The 16,644-nt window shown below is 36.9% G+C and overlaps 1 protein-coding gene across 1 annotated transcript in view; it reads left to right on the top strand.

Moving 5' to 3' along the window:
• LOC142353561 (sodium channel protein 1 brain-like) overlaps positions 1 to 16,644 on the top strand; it is a 111,620-nt gene that overhangs the window by 84,186 nt on the left and 10,790 nt on the right. Inside the window, exons 12-15 of the mRNA XM_075405825.1 lie at positions 3,160 to 3,510; positions 7,024 to 7,053; positions 8,168 to 8,399; positions 14,430 to 14,604. Coding sequence (XP_075261940.1) covers positions 3,160 to 3,510; positions 7,024 to 7,053; positions 8,168 to 8,399; positions 14,430 to 14,604 — 788 coding nt within the window. The remainder of the gene's footprint in view (positions 1 to 3,159; positions 3,511 to 7,023; positions 7,054 to 8,167; positions 8,400 to 14,429; positions 14,605 to 16,644) is intronic.

Below are 16,644 nucleotides of genomic sequence, written 5' to 3'. Positions count from 1 at the left end.
GTTCTGAGGAGAGTTTTTATGGTGTCACGGACGGTTCTTAATCTTAGAATATTGAGCCCCATCAGTCGCTTCCCCCTCTCATTCACCCCCACTCAATCCCCTCCTTCCAATCCCCCCAACAACCCCGTCCACCATCTACCCCCTGGCGATTTGGATCCCCTCTCTCGTCAAGTCCTCCCAACAATACCCCCAAACCCTTGACTCAACTTAATTTTAGTGAAATTAGGGATCTATTCTGTTTCGGCCCCTCAGTGTTTTTTATGTCCCCCAGTTACAAATTATATGTTGTTATATAGCAGGTTACTATGTAATAAAATAGCACGTACGCCGGGGGTCATAAAAGATTTATGCTCACTAAGCTGGGGGGGGGGGGGGTCAAAACAGAATTGATCCGAAATTAGTAAAAGATAAAAAGATTTAAAAAGTATTAGATCTTATCCGTCAGTGCCCCCCCCCCCACTTTGTTGGTGCATATTATTTGCACCCCCAAACGCTCGAGCCATATTTTTAAATGATTAATTACAATGTAATGACACGGGCTGTGTAACTGGGTGGCACAAACGGAAAAGATCCAAATTTTTTAATAATCATTGTTTTGTTTTCAATTGCTCTCAAACGAAGTTCGTGGCAACTGTGTTAGACCTGTGGTCTTTTTATGCAAATTTTTGCCTGACCATTTTTGTCTGATCCTTTTTAATAGCCGCCCTCATCTTCTCAGCCGGCTATTATAGCGCTCCTATTTTTTTATACTTCGTCGAACTTTTTTTCGCTTTACCATTTTGCCGCCTTTTCGACATTTTGCGTGAAATCTTTTTGAATTCTCTAGGCTAGTTTCTCTCTTCTCTCATTCTGCTAAAAGTGAATTTGAACATCAGTTGCTAAGCAAAGCAATTCAAAATGAACAGAGTCGGTATAAAAAATTGAAGTCAGAAATAGAAATGGGATAAACCCATAAAGCCCAATTTTCGATGCCCGCTATTTGAAAGTCGTTCCTATAAGTCTTAGTTACCACCTCTAACGATTATTGGTATTGATAGTAGCCCCTGTAGCCTCCCTCTAAGAAACAGAAGTATGTTCAACTACGAAATGCCATCAAAATAAATCGGACTTATGTTTTTGTACAAAAATCTTTTTTTTTCGATATCTTCTATTCTTTCAATCCCAATCATGCTTATTGGAATCAACGGCGGCTATTTTCCGGTAATCTGCCGGGTATGTTAATTTTTGTGTCCTCAAAAGCTCGATGAACAGGAAGCATCCGCGCACTTCAACCCCATACCCCCACTCCCTAGCCCCTGCACTTCATTCCACCCGTAATGTTTTCTTTCTACCCCCTCAGTCAAATCCCTCTAATTGCTAGCCTCCCTGAAGCGCACCTGCTGACAAATACAATTTTTGCTTGACAAATTTTTCTGGTCCTTCTGATTTTTTCTGGCCCTTCTGCGGGATAAACAGGTAACGCCTGTTAAAGCCTTTCTTAAAGCCTTTCGGCTCACTAGACTTTAATTATGTGATTCACGGAAACTCTTTTAGAGGCAAAAGTTTATGTTGTGAGGGGAGACTCTTATAGTTTGACCCTCCTCTCCCTCTTCACCCACGTGTATCTCAAAAATGCGCATAAAGATAGCGCAAATAAAGTCGAAACACAGTAGATAATAACAGTAGATAAGAACACAGCGTCTGACATTTTCGTAGGAGCGCTACCCCCGCCCCACCCCTCTTGCCCCCTCCATCACCACGCTTCACCTCTGATTCTATTCTAAACCCCAGCTGGCTGCTACCGAGGAAAATCGCTCGCAGGTCGTTTGTGAACAGTTTGCCGACGTTAATCGGTTATATTTTCTTTCTTTGTTAATGGTTAGGTAAATAATACTTGCTTAAATGATACTTGCTTAAATAGGTAAATAATACTTGCTTAAATGAGTAACAGGATTGAAGTTATTGAAAAATTGCTCATTGAATTGCTTAGAGTGACAATATGCATGATTTTCCTCAAATTGTCTGTCGGTTTTTATACAATATTGTACAAAGTTCTCACAAGATAATCCAGCAAACAAGACAAACAGTATTTACTAGGATATTGCAACTTGCATGATAACCCTTAAATGCAAAGATTTTGTAAGATATAACAAGATAAGTGTGGGAAGATACTCTTATTTTACAGGTAAATATTATTCTGATCATTATTAAATAACGCATTAAATAACCATTAATACGTCGTTTTATCTTTCAGCCATCTGATCCCTCCAATTTCCGAACAAAACTTTTGTTCTAATAAGCATATGTGAGGGAAACTATTATAGATTTTGCTTTTAATTGCTTCTCAAACGAATTTTGTAGCAATTATATTAGTCCGGTTGGTCTTTTTTGTGCAATTTTTCGCTTACCAACTTTTCGTCTGACCCATTTGACTTTTCGTCTTAAAAAACGGACTAAACAGGTAGCGCCCAGCAGGCCTTAAGTTCTTTTAGAGTCTTTCAGCTCACTAGTCTCCAAGTATGTGATTCACAGAAACTGCTTTGGAGACTTATACCTATGGTGTGAAGGGCGTTCTTAAAAGTTGATCCCTACCCCACAACAAGCCCCCCCCCACACACGCACACACACATCACCCCCCATCCCCACCCCTGGACAGCGTTCAGGCCGTAAGGGCCCCTTGCAGCTAAAGATCCCCCTCCCACCGTTCCCCATCTCCCCACTGTTGCCCCCACTTGTAAGAATCTTATAAGAACAACGGTTATCTGCTAAGAATCTTGCAAGATTAACGTTTCTCTGGTAAAAGTCTTGTAAGAGCCCTTATAAGATGACGCATAATCACACAAGAGTTTTTCAAGAGCCTTGCAAGATCTGGGCAGATAACGGTCCCAATTTGAATAGGGACCCAATCACCCCCCCCCCCACCCGCTGCGCTCACTTCACGCCCCTTCAATTTAGCTAAAGCTAGCCTTACTAAATCGTGGCTAGCTATTGACGAAGCCTACTGCTCGCCAGGGTCGTTTGAGAGCAATTCGACCGACGTTATTTTTTCTGAATTTTAATGCCCAAAATAAGAGAGTCGTTTCCCTCAAGTAACCTAAACTTCTTTATTATAAAGGGGGTAAATATTAACTATAGAGTATCACATTCTACCGCGAGGTAATTTAATTCTATTATTCACAGGAATCATTTTGAAGCTGTCTTACGTAACAGATATGGATTTCGCATTCATAAGAGCCCTTCGCATCTACCGAATTGGGCGAGCTTTCAAACAGTTCAAATTCAGCTCAGCGACTCGAATCCGAAAACTTCTGCTCGCATTCCTCAAATCGGGAAGCTCCCTTCTCAATATCATGATGCTCATGGCCATATTCCTGATAATATACGCTTTGATTGGTATGAAGTTGTTTCAAGATGTTAGGCATCAGAAGTTCATCAATGATCGTGTCAACTTCGAGACTTTCCAGTCCTCCATTTACCTATTGTTCCGACTCATGACTGCCGGAGGCTGGAATGATGTGCTAGATTCTGTCAGTGAGTGGCAAAAATTCCCTAAATAAAATTATTGTATTTTAGATTTTTTTTGGAAAAAAGAAAAATTATAAAATTTAAATAAGGAAAACCTTAGTTTGGTGCAAACGTGTTTAATTAATTTTACTCAAGGTCTGAAATTGTAATCATCGATAACACTACTGTTTTGATTGGCCTCCCCTCTCATTTGGTTTGACTAATATACGAAACCACTATATTTAGATCAATTTTTTAATCTGAGTTGTAGTTATTGGTTTTTAAAAATCATGAAAATAATTGGCATAAAAACGCATGCAGGACAACTTAAAAAATCAGAGAAACTTAAAATTTATAAACTGATCTAATTATAGTGGTTTCATATAATTGTCTTACCAAAAGAGAAGGAAGACCTATAAAAAAGTGATTGGATCAAGGATTACAGTTTCAAATTATAATACTTCGGCCAGGAAAAGAGATAACATGTATGACAAACAGTGAAGAAAAAACTGAGACAACAGCCGAATTTTTGAGCGCAGATCTATGGTGTTTGTTAACACAGCTTCAGTTCATAATATTGCTGTACCTATGCAGTAATGATTGAATGGAATTTCCCAAGTATAGATAGTGAAACGCAACCATCAGATTGCCCGATAAAGAATTCTTTTATCTATATCAATTCACTCTTCGAAAAGTGGAATAAGAGCGAGTCTTACATTTTTAATAGCCGCCCTCATCTTCTCAGCCGGCTATTATAGCGCTCCTATTTTTTTACAATTCAAAGAATTTGAATTGTATTGGGGCGCTGTGTTTTTTTTTTAAGATGTGTTCACACATTTTTCAATGACTTTGATCTTTCAAAACGGGATAAACAGGTAAAGCCCAGCGGGCATTAAGTTTCATTAGAGGCCTAAATGGGCTTTGGAAGTCCTTCAAGTGCTTAGAGTGGTGCAGCTGATGGGATAGCCCTAATTTAAGGTTAAAAGGTCATTTTTAGGAGTTTTTGGGCTCAAAATTGTGCAATTTTTAATCTTTTTTTGAGATTTTTTTGAGTTTTTAGTTGGATAAGTCTTAGGTTGAAGTTTTTAAAAGTTGATGAAGGCCTTTTGCGAGACAAAATTTATTGTTATGACGATTTTATGAGCTATATGTTTTGGTACTACATACACAAACACACAAAATGATACTAATTTTTGCAATTTTTTTCATGTTTTTAAAATGTTCGCCATTTTTTGAGTGTTTCCATTATCACAGGCCACGTATCTTCTTTAAACTTTGATAATAGGGCACTGCATGTTTTCGAGTAACAATTGATTGGTTTTAAACATTTTGATGTCTCGAAACTTGGCATTTTTTAAAATAAAATTTTTTCAAGGTTTCCTAAAGTTTTTGTCAGTTTTTGATATTTGTCCATTCTCAAGTGTCAGAAAACCTATTCCAAGGTCTGATAAAAAATTAGCAAATGGTTGTTAGTTTCACTGGATTCATTTTTAACAATTTAACCTTTCCGATTTCAGCTATTTTTTAATAAAATTTGCATTTTTTTCAAGTTTTTTCAAAACATTTGTCTTTTATTCAGTTTTTCTTGCCTCAGTAGCCAGGTAGCCCATGCAGGGTTTGATAGTATAACATGTTATCAAATAGTTGGCAGAGGGCAATTGAATGGTTGTCAACCTTTCAATAGAACAAATTTCTATTTTTTTGAAATTTGAAATTTTTTCTAAAAATTATTCCCTATCGATCTTTGAGCCAATGATTTTTTAAGGCTTGGAATTGGGTTATTGGATAGCCTCTAGAGACTCAGAAATGATTCTGAAGATGTTAATATCACAATATTTGGCAGTATTTCATTAAATTTTGCAATTGATTTCGTTTTTTTTAAAGTCTTCCGGTAATTTTTGAGTTGATCGATCTTCTTAAATCAATTTTTTTCAGGTCTTGCAGATTTAATACAGGACCGATTGTAGAAACAAAAATTGGTTTTGAACAAATTTTTGAAATGGGTATATTTAAAGTGGTCAATTGTTTTCTTAGGGGTGAAAGCCGAAAGATTTTTAGCAATGAGTATATTTTTGTATGGTTTGTTTGATTGTTTGTTTCTCAATTTTTTGAGATGATTTTGTTTTTGTGTTGGCTGGCATTGCTCAATTGACCTGCTGGTCAGGTAGAGTTTTCTATGTTTTTCTTTCAATTCTTTGAATTGTATTTCAGGACTTGTCCTGCTATGTTTTTTTTACTTCGTCGAATAAAAAAATGTTTCGCTTTACCTCATTTTGCCGCCTTTTCAACATTTTGCGTGAAATCTTTTTGACTTCTCTAGGCTAGTTTCTCTCTTCTCTCATTCTGCTAAAAGTGATTTTGAACATCAGTTGCTCAGCAAAGCAATTCAAAATGAACAGTCAGTATAAAAAATTGAAGTCAGATCAATTTTAGATGCCCGCTATTTGAACGTCGGTCCTTTAAGTATTAGTTACCTCTCTCTAATGCTTATTGTTATTGATAGTAGCCCCTGTAGCCTCTCTCTAAGAAACAGAAGTATGTTCAACTACGAAATGCCATCAAAATAAATCGGACTTAAAAAAACGTTTTTGTACGAAAATCTTTTTTTTTCAATATCTTCTGTTATTTCAATCCCAGTCATGCTTATTGGAATCAACGGCGGCTATTTTCCGGCAATCTGCCGGGTATGTTTAATTTTTCTTAAAAGGGACAGTGGCTGAAATATTTGTCCTTGAAAAAGTTGATTCTGTCCTGTCCAGTATTGATAATTGTTATGTTTGGGCCCGATGAAAAAAGTAATTACTAAGTTAGGCGATTTTCGAGATATATCGAAACGCGTCTTTCATTATTTGATTACCTCAAAAAAAATCAGGTGAATTGTATATGGCGCGTGCCTTAGTTAAAGCGCTTGTTCCATCCAACTCTGCCATAACAATTATCAATAAATGGCAGAAAAAGTTGCCTATTTCAACGAAAATTAAATCAGCCACTGTCACTTCTTCAAACAAAAAAAATTACGGCTCGCTAATTTTCCACGAGATAATCTTCATAGGTGAAAAAAATTGTATATTAGGTCAATCTTTTGTTTGTGTTGCCAAATCATCGCTTGCGAAATTCTATCCAATCAGTGTTAATGGCATCGGTAGTGTAATATTATGAAATGAAGCTCTGTGTTAACGCACACCATAGATCGGTGCTCTAAAATTTAGAAATTCTGGTTTTTGTTCCCGTTTTGTTCACTGTTTGTCATGTAGTCTGTGTCTGAGGCTGCAGTCTGGGACGGAAACTATGTCAAGTCCGAAGATGAAAGAATGAGGGGGTGTCATGCGCTTGAAATTACATAGACCGGAAGCATAGAAAAACACATGGAAGTTTGAAAATGGACGCATGTAAGTTGGGATATGAAAGACAATGAATGTCTGGACATAAAAAACATTGCATCGGTAGCGGCTTGCTCATATAATTGCGGCCTCGGTTTTAAGTAAGGGTTACACCCGAACAGAAAACATTTTTGCAAGTTTTAAACAAATTTCGTTTTAGCTTCCCCTAGCTATGAGAACATCTGTACAAGTAAGTGGTCGTCTTTCAATTTAATTAATTGTTCTCAAACAAAATTTGTCGCAATTATATTATTCCTGTCATCTATCTTAATGCGATTTTTCGCTTGACCTATTTTTTGTCTGACCTATTCGACTTTTCGTCCTCAAAAACGGGATAAACAGGTAAGGCTCGGAAGGCATTAAGCGGCCGAGCAGCTCTCTTAGAGCCTTGCCCCTTACTAGTCTCTAAGTATCCGATTCGCCCAATCCATTTCGAGGAGACAATTTCAAGTTGCGAAGATTGGTCTCTCTCCCCTTCCCCAATGCTATGACCTGAAGGGCTTTTCTCGAAACCACAAAATGGCTACTACCGGAGCTAACCACTCGCCGTAGAGCAACTTGCCCGACATTAGTCGGTTATAGTTTTTTGTTCTGCCACATTCAACCTTCGCCAAAGTTTCAACGTTTCAAAGCATTCTACTTTAATTTTGAATAAAAATGAGTTTCGTTTGGAAGTTTTCCTTTTTATTACGTTCAAAGAACCAGGATCAAATCGGTTTTAATTGTAAGGCAGTTCAGAACTATAGACTGATTCCGCTTTCTTTCAATATATTTCCTTACAGACTATGAGCAGACTCAAGTGTACTCGTTCCACCTTCCAGACCCTGTACTTTCGAGCAGAAAAGGTCAGGTGTGCGCTCGAAATGGTCTGGACCAGGAGGATTTCAAGCGCACACCTCAACCTGGGAAGACATTCCTCTTATGCATACCAAATGGAAATATATCTAGAATTTTGCTACTATATATTATGTAACGGCAGCATGACCGAACTAAGTGCATCACAGTTATGAATTAACGCATTTAGATTTTTTTTCAACTGATTCATTATTGCTTAATTAATATTTTTTGTCATATCATATCTTTATTTTGCCCGATTAGTTTTCATTGCAGCTGGCTACTGAATTAATCATAAATACTATTATGAGATCGTATGATATGATCGTATGATGTTGGGATTTGATTTTTTTCTCTCTGATAAAAAACTCCTTCTGATCTGATTTCTTTATGACTAAGAGAACATGATAAATAAGTTTTGATCTTTGTCAACAGAAATAGAAATTCAAAATATGTGGTGTTGTGATTAGAGGGCAAGAGGTGCACTTCAAACGGGGTCGCATATGTCTTCTTTGTCACTTTCCTCCTCATTGTGTTTCTAATCATCGTCAACATGTATGTGGCTGTGCTCCTCAAGTACTTCGACCTTGCAGACGACCAGGAGCAGATTGGGGTCACCGAAGATGACTATGAACTGTTCTTAGGACACTGGCAGAACAGTGACCCAAAAGGATGCCAATTCATAAATCACTCAGATTTAAGGTACCCCACCGAAACGAAACTTCCCGTGCTGAAATCTCTAATGATTTAGTAGACCATCAGTTTTCATACGACCTCTAAATCTCTACTCAAGAATATTTCTAAAGCATCGAGGTAAAAACTTCTGAAACAAACACAAAACGGCATGAAAATCTCCCGTTTCATCTTGGAGAAGGACGTTATGGTTGTGTATAATTCCCACAGATGACTTATTGATCTCTGACGAACAATTCAACTGTTATTGATTCTGTTAATTAAAAATTTGCACATTGAGTTTGTCTTCATAATTGTCTTAAAATTCACGGAAGGATTTATGTTTTTGATTGCTCTCAAACGAAATATGTGGCAATTATAATAGACCTGCGGTATTTTAATGCAATATTTCGCAGGAAAAATTTGTCGTCTGACGCTTTTAACTTTCCTCAAAAACGGGATAAAAACGTAAAGCTCGCAAAGCTGACGCCTTACTAGTCTCTAGGCATGCGATTCACAGAAACTGTTGAAGAGAGATAAAGTCATGGTGTGAAAGGTTGTTCCTAACCACCCACCTTCCGCCACCAACCACCCATCACGAACAAACACAACCACTCTGCTCCGCCGCTCTCCCCGTCCAACCTCCTTCACCTCATTCAACCCGCATTCCCGACCGAACTCAGCTCCCTCTTTCCCACCACCTCTATATTAAGCTTAAGCTAGTATCCATAAGCCGCAGCTATAGCTACTGACAAAACCAACCCCCCGCCAATCCTTTGAGAGCAATTTGCCCAATGTAAGTTGGTTATGTTCACAATTTTTGTTTTCCCTCTTGACTGCTTTTTAATAGCCGCCATCCGCCTCTCAGCGGCTATTATTTAGGTGCTCTCCTTTTTTATGAATCAAAGAATTTAAATTGTATCGGGGCGCTGTCTTTTTTGAAGATTTGTTCACACATTTTCAATTATCTTTCAAAACAGGATAAACAGATAAAAGAGGCCATTAAGTTTCATTAGAGTTGCTTAGATTGCTGGTAGCTGCTGGAATGGCCCTAAATTAAGGAGTTTTAGGATTTTTCAGCTCAAAATGGTGCAATTTTTTAAAAAATTTTAAAGTTTTTTTTAGAGTTTTTTATTTGATTAGTTTTAGATTGAAGTTTTTAAAAGTTGAAGATCTTTTGCGAGACAAAGTTACTTGCTATGATCATTTTATGAGCTATATGTTTTGGTACTATAAACACAAACACCCAAAATGATACTAATTTTCGCCATTTCTTTGTCAATTTTTGTCAATTTTTTCTAGTTTTTTCCAGCCTCAGAGGCCAGGTAATCTCATTTAATGTCTGATAATACGGCATTGCATTGTTTCCATTAACAATGGAATGGTTTTCAACGTCTTAATGTCTCGAAATTTAGCGTTTTTTTGATGAAATCTGCTATTTTTTTCAAGTTTCCCTAATTTTTTTGTCAATTTTTGATTTTTGTGCAGCTTCAAGGGCCAGAAAATCTATTCCACGGTCCGATAAAAAAAATCACTGCGTGTTTGTTAGTGTCAATGGAAATGTTTCCAATAATTTATTATATCTTCTATTCAGTTTTTTGCCTCAGTAGCCAGGTAACCTCCTCCAGGGATTGATAGTATGTTATTACATATTTGCTAGGGGCAATGGAATGCTCCTTTTAACATTTTAATAGAGCAAAGTTCTGTTTTTGATAAAACTTGACTTTTTTTAAAAAAAATTGTCAATTACCTAGTTTATTGATCTTTATCAGCCAATGATCTTTTTAAGGCTTGGGAGTGGGTTACTTGATATCCTCTAGAGAAACAGAAATGGTTCTGTTAATATTGTCATCACAATTTTTGGCAACATTTAATTAAAATTTGCCATTGAGTTCAATTTTTATTTAGTTTTCTCTCATTTTCGAGTTACTCGATCTTCAAGGGCCAATGATTTTTTTCAGGTCTTGCAGATATAATACTGGACAGATTTCAGATATAAAATGTGATTTTGAAATAGGTTTGTTTAAAGGAATCAAATTTTGCGTGCGGGGTAAAAGCTTCTAGAGTTTTAGCAAGGAGTATATTTTTGTTTAGTCTGTTTGATTGTTTCAGTTTCTCAAGTTTTTGCGATGATTTTTTTGTGTTTTGGCTGGCATTGTTCAATTGATCTGCTCGTCAGGTACAATACTTCTAAGTTCTTCATTCATTTCTTTGGATTGTATTGCAGGACATAACTTGCTATGTTTTTTAAATTCGCTTTACTTTTTGATCACGTTTTTTGTTTATCTAAGTCACGATTTTGACTTCTGACTTGCCTCAATTACTGTTTCAACTAAATGAGTTTTAAATTTTTTCAGGCATTGAATTAGGCAATGTAACAAATACAATCAACGTCAAAAGAGCAAATAAAAAAAACAGGATAAACCGATAAAACCTGGTCATTAAGCCATAGTGCATTAGGTTATCAAAGTTCGTTAGAGCGATTGCTAACTGACATCATTGTTAAACTAAATAATTTTCAGTTTAGCTGAATTATGTTTTATTTTAGAATCTACTTGAAACTGCACACTAAATCAGCGCACTTTTTTGAAGCTTAGGAAAAAAAGTCGGCCAATTTTTATCTTTGCTTTTTCTCTTTTTCTGTTTCAATTCCGATGTCAGTCAAGCGCGTCAACGGCTGCTATTTTCCGGCAATCTACGGGCTATATTTTTGTTTTACGCATGTCTTTTGAATGTATCTAATTGCAATTGACTGAATCCATATATGGGCGGCTAATGTTTGGCATGATCTTGACACTATATGTTGTCACTAAAGAGAGAAAATTTTTAACTTCAGTCCGCTTTTTATCAACCAGAGAACGATAGCTTGGGCTGTTAATAGCATCAGTTTGGGGTTTTCATTGTGTCGTCAAAGTACTCATTACAACTGTATGAGGCCATGGCCATTTCAAATCTGCTTTCTGTTCATCCATTTACGCAATTTTGACCCAATTGCACGCGTGAGGTTGTTCTTCGCTCTAAATGGATCAAATTTTTTTCTCATTTGAGTAATTAATAGCCCTCACACGAAATATCTGCTGATTTTATTAGTCCTGTTTTCTTCTTATGCAACTTTTCGTTTCACTGGCTCTCCGCCTGATCCCTTCCATTTTTCCCCTCAAAAATAGGATAAACAGGTAACGCGCGGAAGGGTCTCTTACTGCCTTTCGGTTGACTAGTCTCTAAGTATGCGATTCACTAAAACTCTTTTGGAGACAAAAATTCATTGTGGCGAAGGGTGGTTCTTAGTGTTTGAACCTCCTCCGCCTTCAGCCACCCCATTCTACCCTTCCCCCAATCCCCATACTTGCATATTGTTGCACCCCTAAACAAGCTAGCTCGCCAGTTGTTTTTGAGCAATTCGCTTGGCGTTAGTCGATTATGTTTAGGTTTTGTAACACATGACTCATCTCACTCTCAAAAATGCCCTTCCTCGTGATAAGTACTGCTGCATTAAATAGACAAGGTGAGACTCTAACTGACGAATATTTGAGAGCACCTAATAGAAGCTGTCAGAAGTTATACAATTTTGTAATCAGAATACAAAAACTCACTAAATATTAAAAAGAAGACACATTTTTTTGGACAGTTTTTTATTAATAGCGGCGAAGCGATAGCAACTATTATTGGGGCATAGTGGTTTTTACGACTCGAAAAGGAGTATTGAGATTCTACAAGTTTTTTGTTTTTAGCAGAAACCAAGTTTGTTCATGACTTGAATTTTGACTTATTTCTATTCGAGCTTTTACCTCCGTTTTTGATTGTTGACTTCTGTTTTCGAACATTGGACTTTAACAATAGCTTAATTTGTAATGTATAGCAAGTGGTAATAGCTTGTAATTCAATGTGAAGAGGTCAATTTGAGAAAATTTGATCCCATTTAACTACCAACCCCGCCCCCAAAAAACTAATGCTACTCCCCACGTACCTAACCCCCCCCCCCCCAATGTACCTACCCCTCCCCCCCAACCTACCTACCCCCCCCCCCCCCCCTCCCCACACGTTCCTACCTAACCCCAACCCCCGCAACGTACCTACCCCCACCCCACCTACCTACACCCCCCACCACCACCTACCAACCCCCGCCCCCCCTCCCACCACCACCAGCACCTTCCCACACCCCTGAACTGAAAAAATTTTAACGCTTTTTGTAATATTGGTCTACTCTTTTGGTTATTTCTAGAGTGTTTTTTTTTCGATATTCTGATTTTGTCCAAGTCAGGGCAGAGATTATTTTGCACGACGATTCGAATCGTTTCCGGTATTCTACCGGCTATGTTTTTTAATTCGTCGTCTTCATCGATCATTCTTACGACCTGACTTATTGGAATTGTCTTTTTCAAATACTTCAGTGACTTCTACTGCTTTGCAGTTAAAATTTGTGTGCATGACGTCATTTCTGCTTTTAGTTCAATTGTGTGACTTACCTCACTCAAAAAATGACCTCAGAACTCACTTATGGAACTTTAAATTTTACGAATTTTTACTAGTTAAAGATCAATAATGTGCATATAAGTAGTACGAAACGTATATGCCCTAACTCCTGAGTGTTGAAATTTTGATTTTTAATATCAATTTTGAAAAAGCTCCGTTAGTGTTTTTTCCTTATAGACCGTATGTGTCATAAAAAATGACAGTCCGATTCTAACCCAAAAATTCCAGTGGTCTATTAAAGGACTGCTGGTCGATCTGTCTATTTTATTTCTTTAGTTGTTTCAATTCCAATGGAAACCACAAGCTTCTATCGCAGCTATTTTCCGGCAGTCTGCCGGCTATGTTTTTCTTACTGAAACTGTAGTCTAAATAAATAATGTAGTTCTTCTTCCAGCAGTATTTTTTTCCACATAATGTCTTAAATGACAGCTCCTCTCATTAGTTACTATTGAGGCATAAGTAGATCAAATTATTCGGGTCCGTTCAATGCCAATGGTTTCCATTACCTTGAAAACTATTCAAAAAATAGGTTCCCAGGTAGGACATCAGGAAACGCATCTTGAGGTTTTTTGAAACTGTTATTTATCTCTTTGTCTTCAATTTGTTAGCTAGTGATTTTAAATAACTTTGACACTATTTGTCTCAAAAAAGATTCCACATTTTTTAGTTTTCCCTGCATTCTGTATTTCTTGTCTATTTTGTTGTCTTACTTTATAGTCCCATTAATTTCAGGTCTCAACAATTGCTACTCAGAAAAAAATTAGTCCAATTGTTGGCTGGAGCTCATCGCAGTTAATTTTATGTCTTTGACTTGTTTTCAAAAAAATAACGATTTTTTTAGTTTGGCAGGTTTTTGGTTGTTTTTTCTTGTAGTCATGTCACGGTGTTTCAGTGATAGCAGTTCTCATTTCATTTGTATTTAAAAGGTTTATCAGATTTATTCTATCTTGTTTATTGTTAAGTAAACGGATTAATAAAGATATTTTTGACACTGACGCTGTAAAATATAATGCGATTAAGAATTAAATATGTCTCTTTGGCTGGCATTGCTCAATTTGTCTGCTGGGTGAGGTTAAAGTGGTTTGAAGTTTTTCTTTCAATTCTTTAGACTGTACTTCAGAACTTGTCCTGCTAAGGTTTTGACTTACTCGAATAAAAAATTTGTTTCGTTTTACCTCATTTCTTCGCTTTTGACTTTGCATGAAATCGTTTTGACTTCTCCTGGCTAGTTTTTTTCGCTCATTCTACTCAAGGTGCCTTTAAACAGCAGTTGCTCGTCAAAGGAGTCCAAAATGAACGAAATCGAAAATAGAAACGGGATAAACCCATAAAGCCCAATTTTAGATGCTCGCTACTTATAATCTTAGTAAAGCTTAAGCGAAGTCTTAGGTACCATCTGTAATGCTCATTGGTATTGATACTACACCTGCATCCTCTCCTTAAGGAACAAGAATATGTATTGAAATAAAAGAGTTCGTACTTTTGAAGAAAAAATTGGTACAAAAATCAATTTTCGTTACTGTTTCTTTTTTTTTCAATACTAATTGGGGTTATCTGGTAATCAGTCGGGTATGTTTCTGTTTGCAGTAACTTCGTGGCCCACGTGAAGGGACCCCTTCAAATGCGCATCCCAAACGCCCTGAAGTTGATCAACCTGAGCATCCCTCTGACGTTCCAGGACAAAGTGCACGTAGTTCACGTGTTCGAGGCACTATTAGCTCACTACTTGCGACCCCTAGATCAGGAGGCATCTGCATTTATAGTGAGTGGATATACAATATTGAAATATAAGATGACAATTCTTTGCGGGGCATCGAGATTTGAAAAGGATTATTTTTGAAATCTGTGTCAAAAATCTACTTTGTCTCTGTTCAGTAGTCTGTTGTCAAACACCATTAATTTCAAAAATGGCTACTACAATGTGTATGTTAAAGTTTTAAAAATATTCTCAGAGTTTTGTGGGCCTTTTTCTTCAAATTTCTTCAACTGTTTGTGTTTGACAATCATATTGGTCCCACTGGTCTTTTTTTAGCAATTTTTAATTGTCCTCAAACAAAGTTTGTAGCATTTATATTGGTCCCGTGGTCTTGTTTATGCGATTTCGTGCTCGGCTGATTTTTTGCTTGATCTAATGTGACTTTTGGTTTTCATCTAATTCCTCGGAACTTTGACAGAACTTAGGCTAATTCTTATTCTTTTGATTCGTTGTCTACATCACTGAATCTTGCAAAGATTTGATTAACTGCTCTCAAAAAAATTTACATAATTTTTTTCGCCAAGTTCGTCATCTTTTATGCAAATCTTCGTGGAACGGATTTTTTGTCTGACACAGATTTTGTGACTTATCGAGATCGGAATAAATTGGTAAGACCCAAAAGCATTTAGCCATTTTGCAATGCTCTTCTATTCTATTACTGAACACTTCTGTTGCGGCTGCTCAATAATCTCATTGGAACCGATATATCACAGCCTGGTTCTCGAGTTTTACACAGGCCTGGTTCTACACAGGGTTCGATTGACTAACAATCTCTTCGAAACTATAAGTCGCTCGGACGTATTAAAGGACTATAACTTTAATTTTGTTCATTGAAGTAAAGAAAATCTTTAGTGATAATCTATGTTCAATCTCGTGCTAAAGTTTGTAAGGCTTCAGCCAGTGTTAGTAAAGATGCTAACTTCTCGTCAACTAAGCTCAACTAACTTGAAACTCGCAAGCTCTTAAGATATAGCAAAACTCAGCAAAAAAAAACTAAAGTTGCAGAAGATTCAAATTTTAGTCTAATCTGAGAGCCAACTGTTCTGTATAACAAGTTCTAATGGTTCTCAGTACAATTCAGTTCCACTATTCAAACAATTCTGTTCAAACAAAAAACCAAATAGTTATCTTTTATTAATAGCCGCCCTCATCTATTCAGCCGGCTATTATAGCGCTCCTATTTTTTTTTTTTTACTTCGTCGAATAAAAAAATGTTTCGCTTTACCTCATTTTGCCGCCTTTTCAACATTTTGCGTGAAATCTTTTTGACTTCTCTAGGCTAGTTTCTCTCTTCTCTCATTCTGCTAAAAGTGATTTTGAACATCAGTTGCGCAGCAAAGCAATTCAAAATGAACAGGGTCAGTATAAAAAATTGAAGTCAGAAGTAGAAACGGGATAAACCCATAAAGCCCAATTTTAGATGCCCGCTAATTGAACGTCGTTCCTATAAGTCTTATTTACCATCTCTAAGGCTTATTGTTATTGATAGGAGCCCCTGTAGCCTCTCTCTAAGAAACAGAAGTATGTTCAACTACGAAATGCCTTCAAAATAAATCGGACTTAAAAAAATGTTTTTGTACAAAAATCTTTCTTTTTCAATATCTTCTGTTATTTCAATCCCAATCATGCTTATTGGAATCAACGGCGGCTATTTTCCGGCAATCTGCCGGGTATGTTTATAGTTGCGAAGCTGTAAGCTGAGCGTAGCTATATTGCGGTGCTCTTGGTTTTTCTTTCTTTCGTCGTCTGACGCTCTTTTTTCTTTTTACATTTGTTCAAACAGCAAAGCTGAAAAGGTCAAATTTTTTGAATGACTTCTTCCTCTCACTAACGGCATTTGCGCGCGTGACGTCATTTCTCACTCGCTTCAGTGAAAGTTTTTAGGTTATTTGCGTGATTAGATTTTGATCATACGTAACTTACCTCACTCAAAAAAATGACTTTTGCACTTTAAAACTTAAGTTCAATTTGAATTTGTTTAAGGTCAAATCAACTCATATGCGCAGTAAAGATCCCTAATAAGAGGCTTCCGTGGAATGAATTTTA

This window comes from Convolutriloba macropyga, chromosome 14 (assembly GCF_964194025.1).
Source record: "Convolutriloba macropyga chromosome 14, txConMacr16.3, whole genome shotgun sequence".
Taxonomy (NCBI): Eukaryota; Metazoa; Xenacoelomorpha; order Acoela; family Convolutidae; genus Convolutriloba; species Convolutriloba macropyga.
Note: the sequence above shows the minus strand (reverse complement) of the source record. Positions and strands in the feature narration are given on the sequence as shown.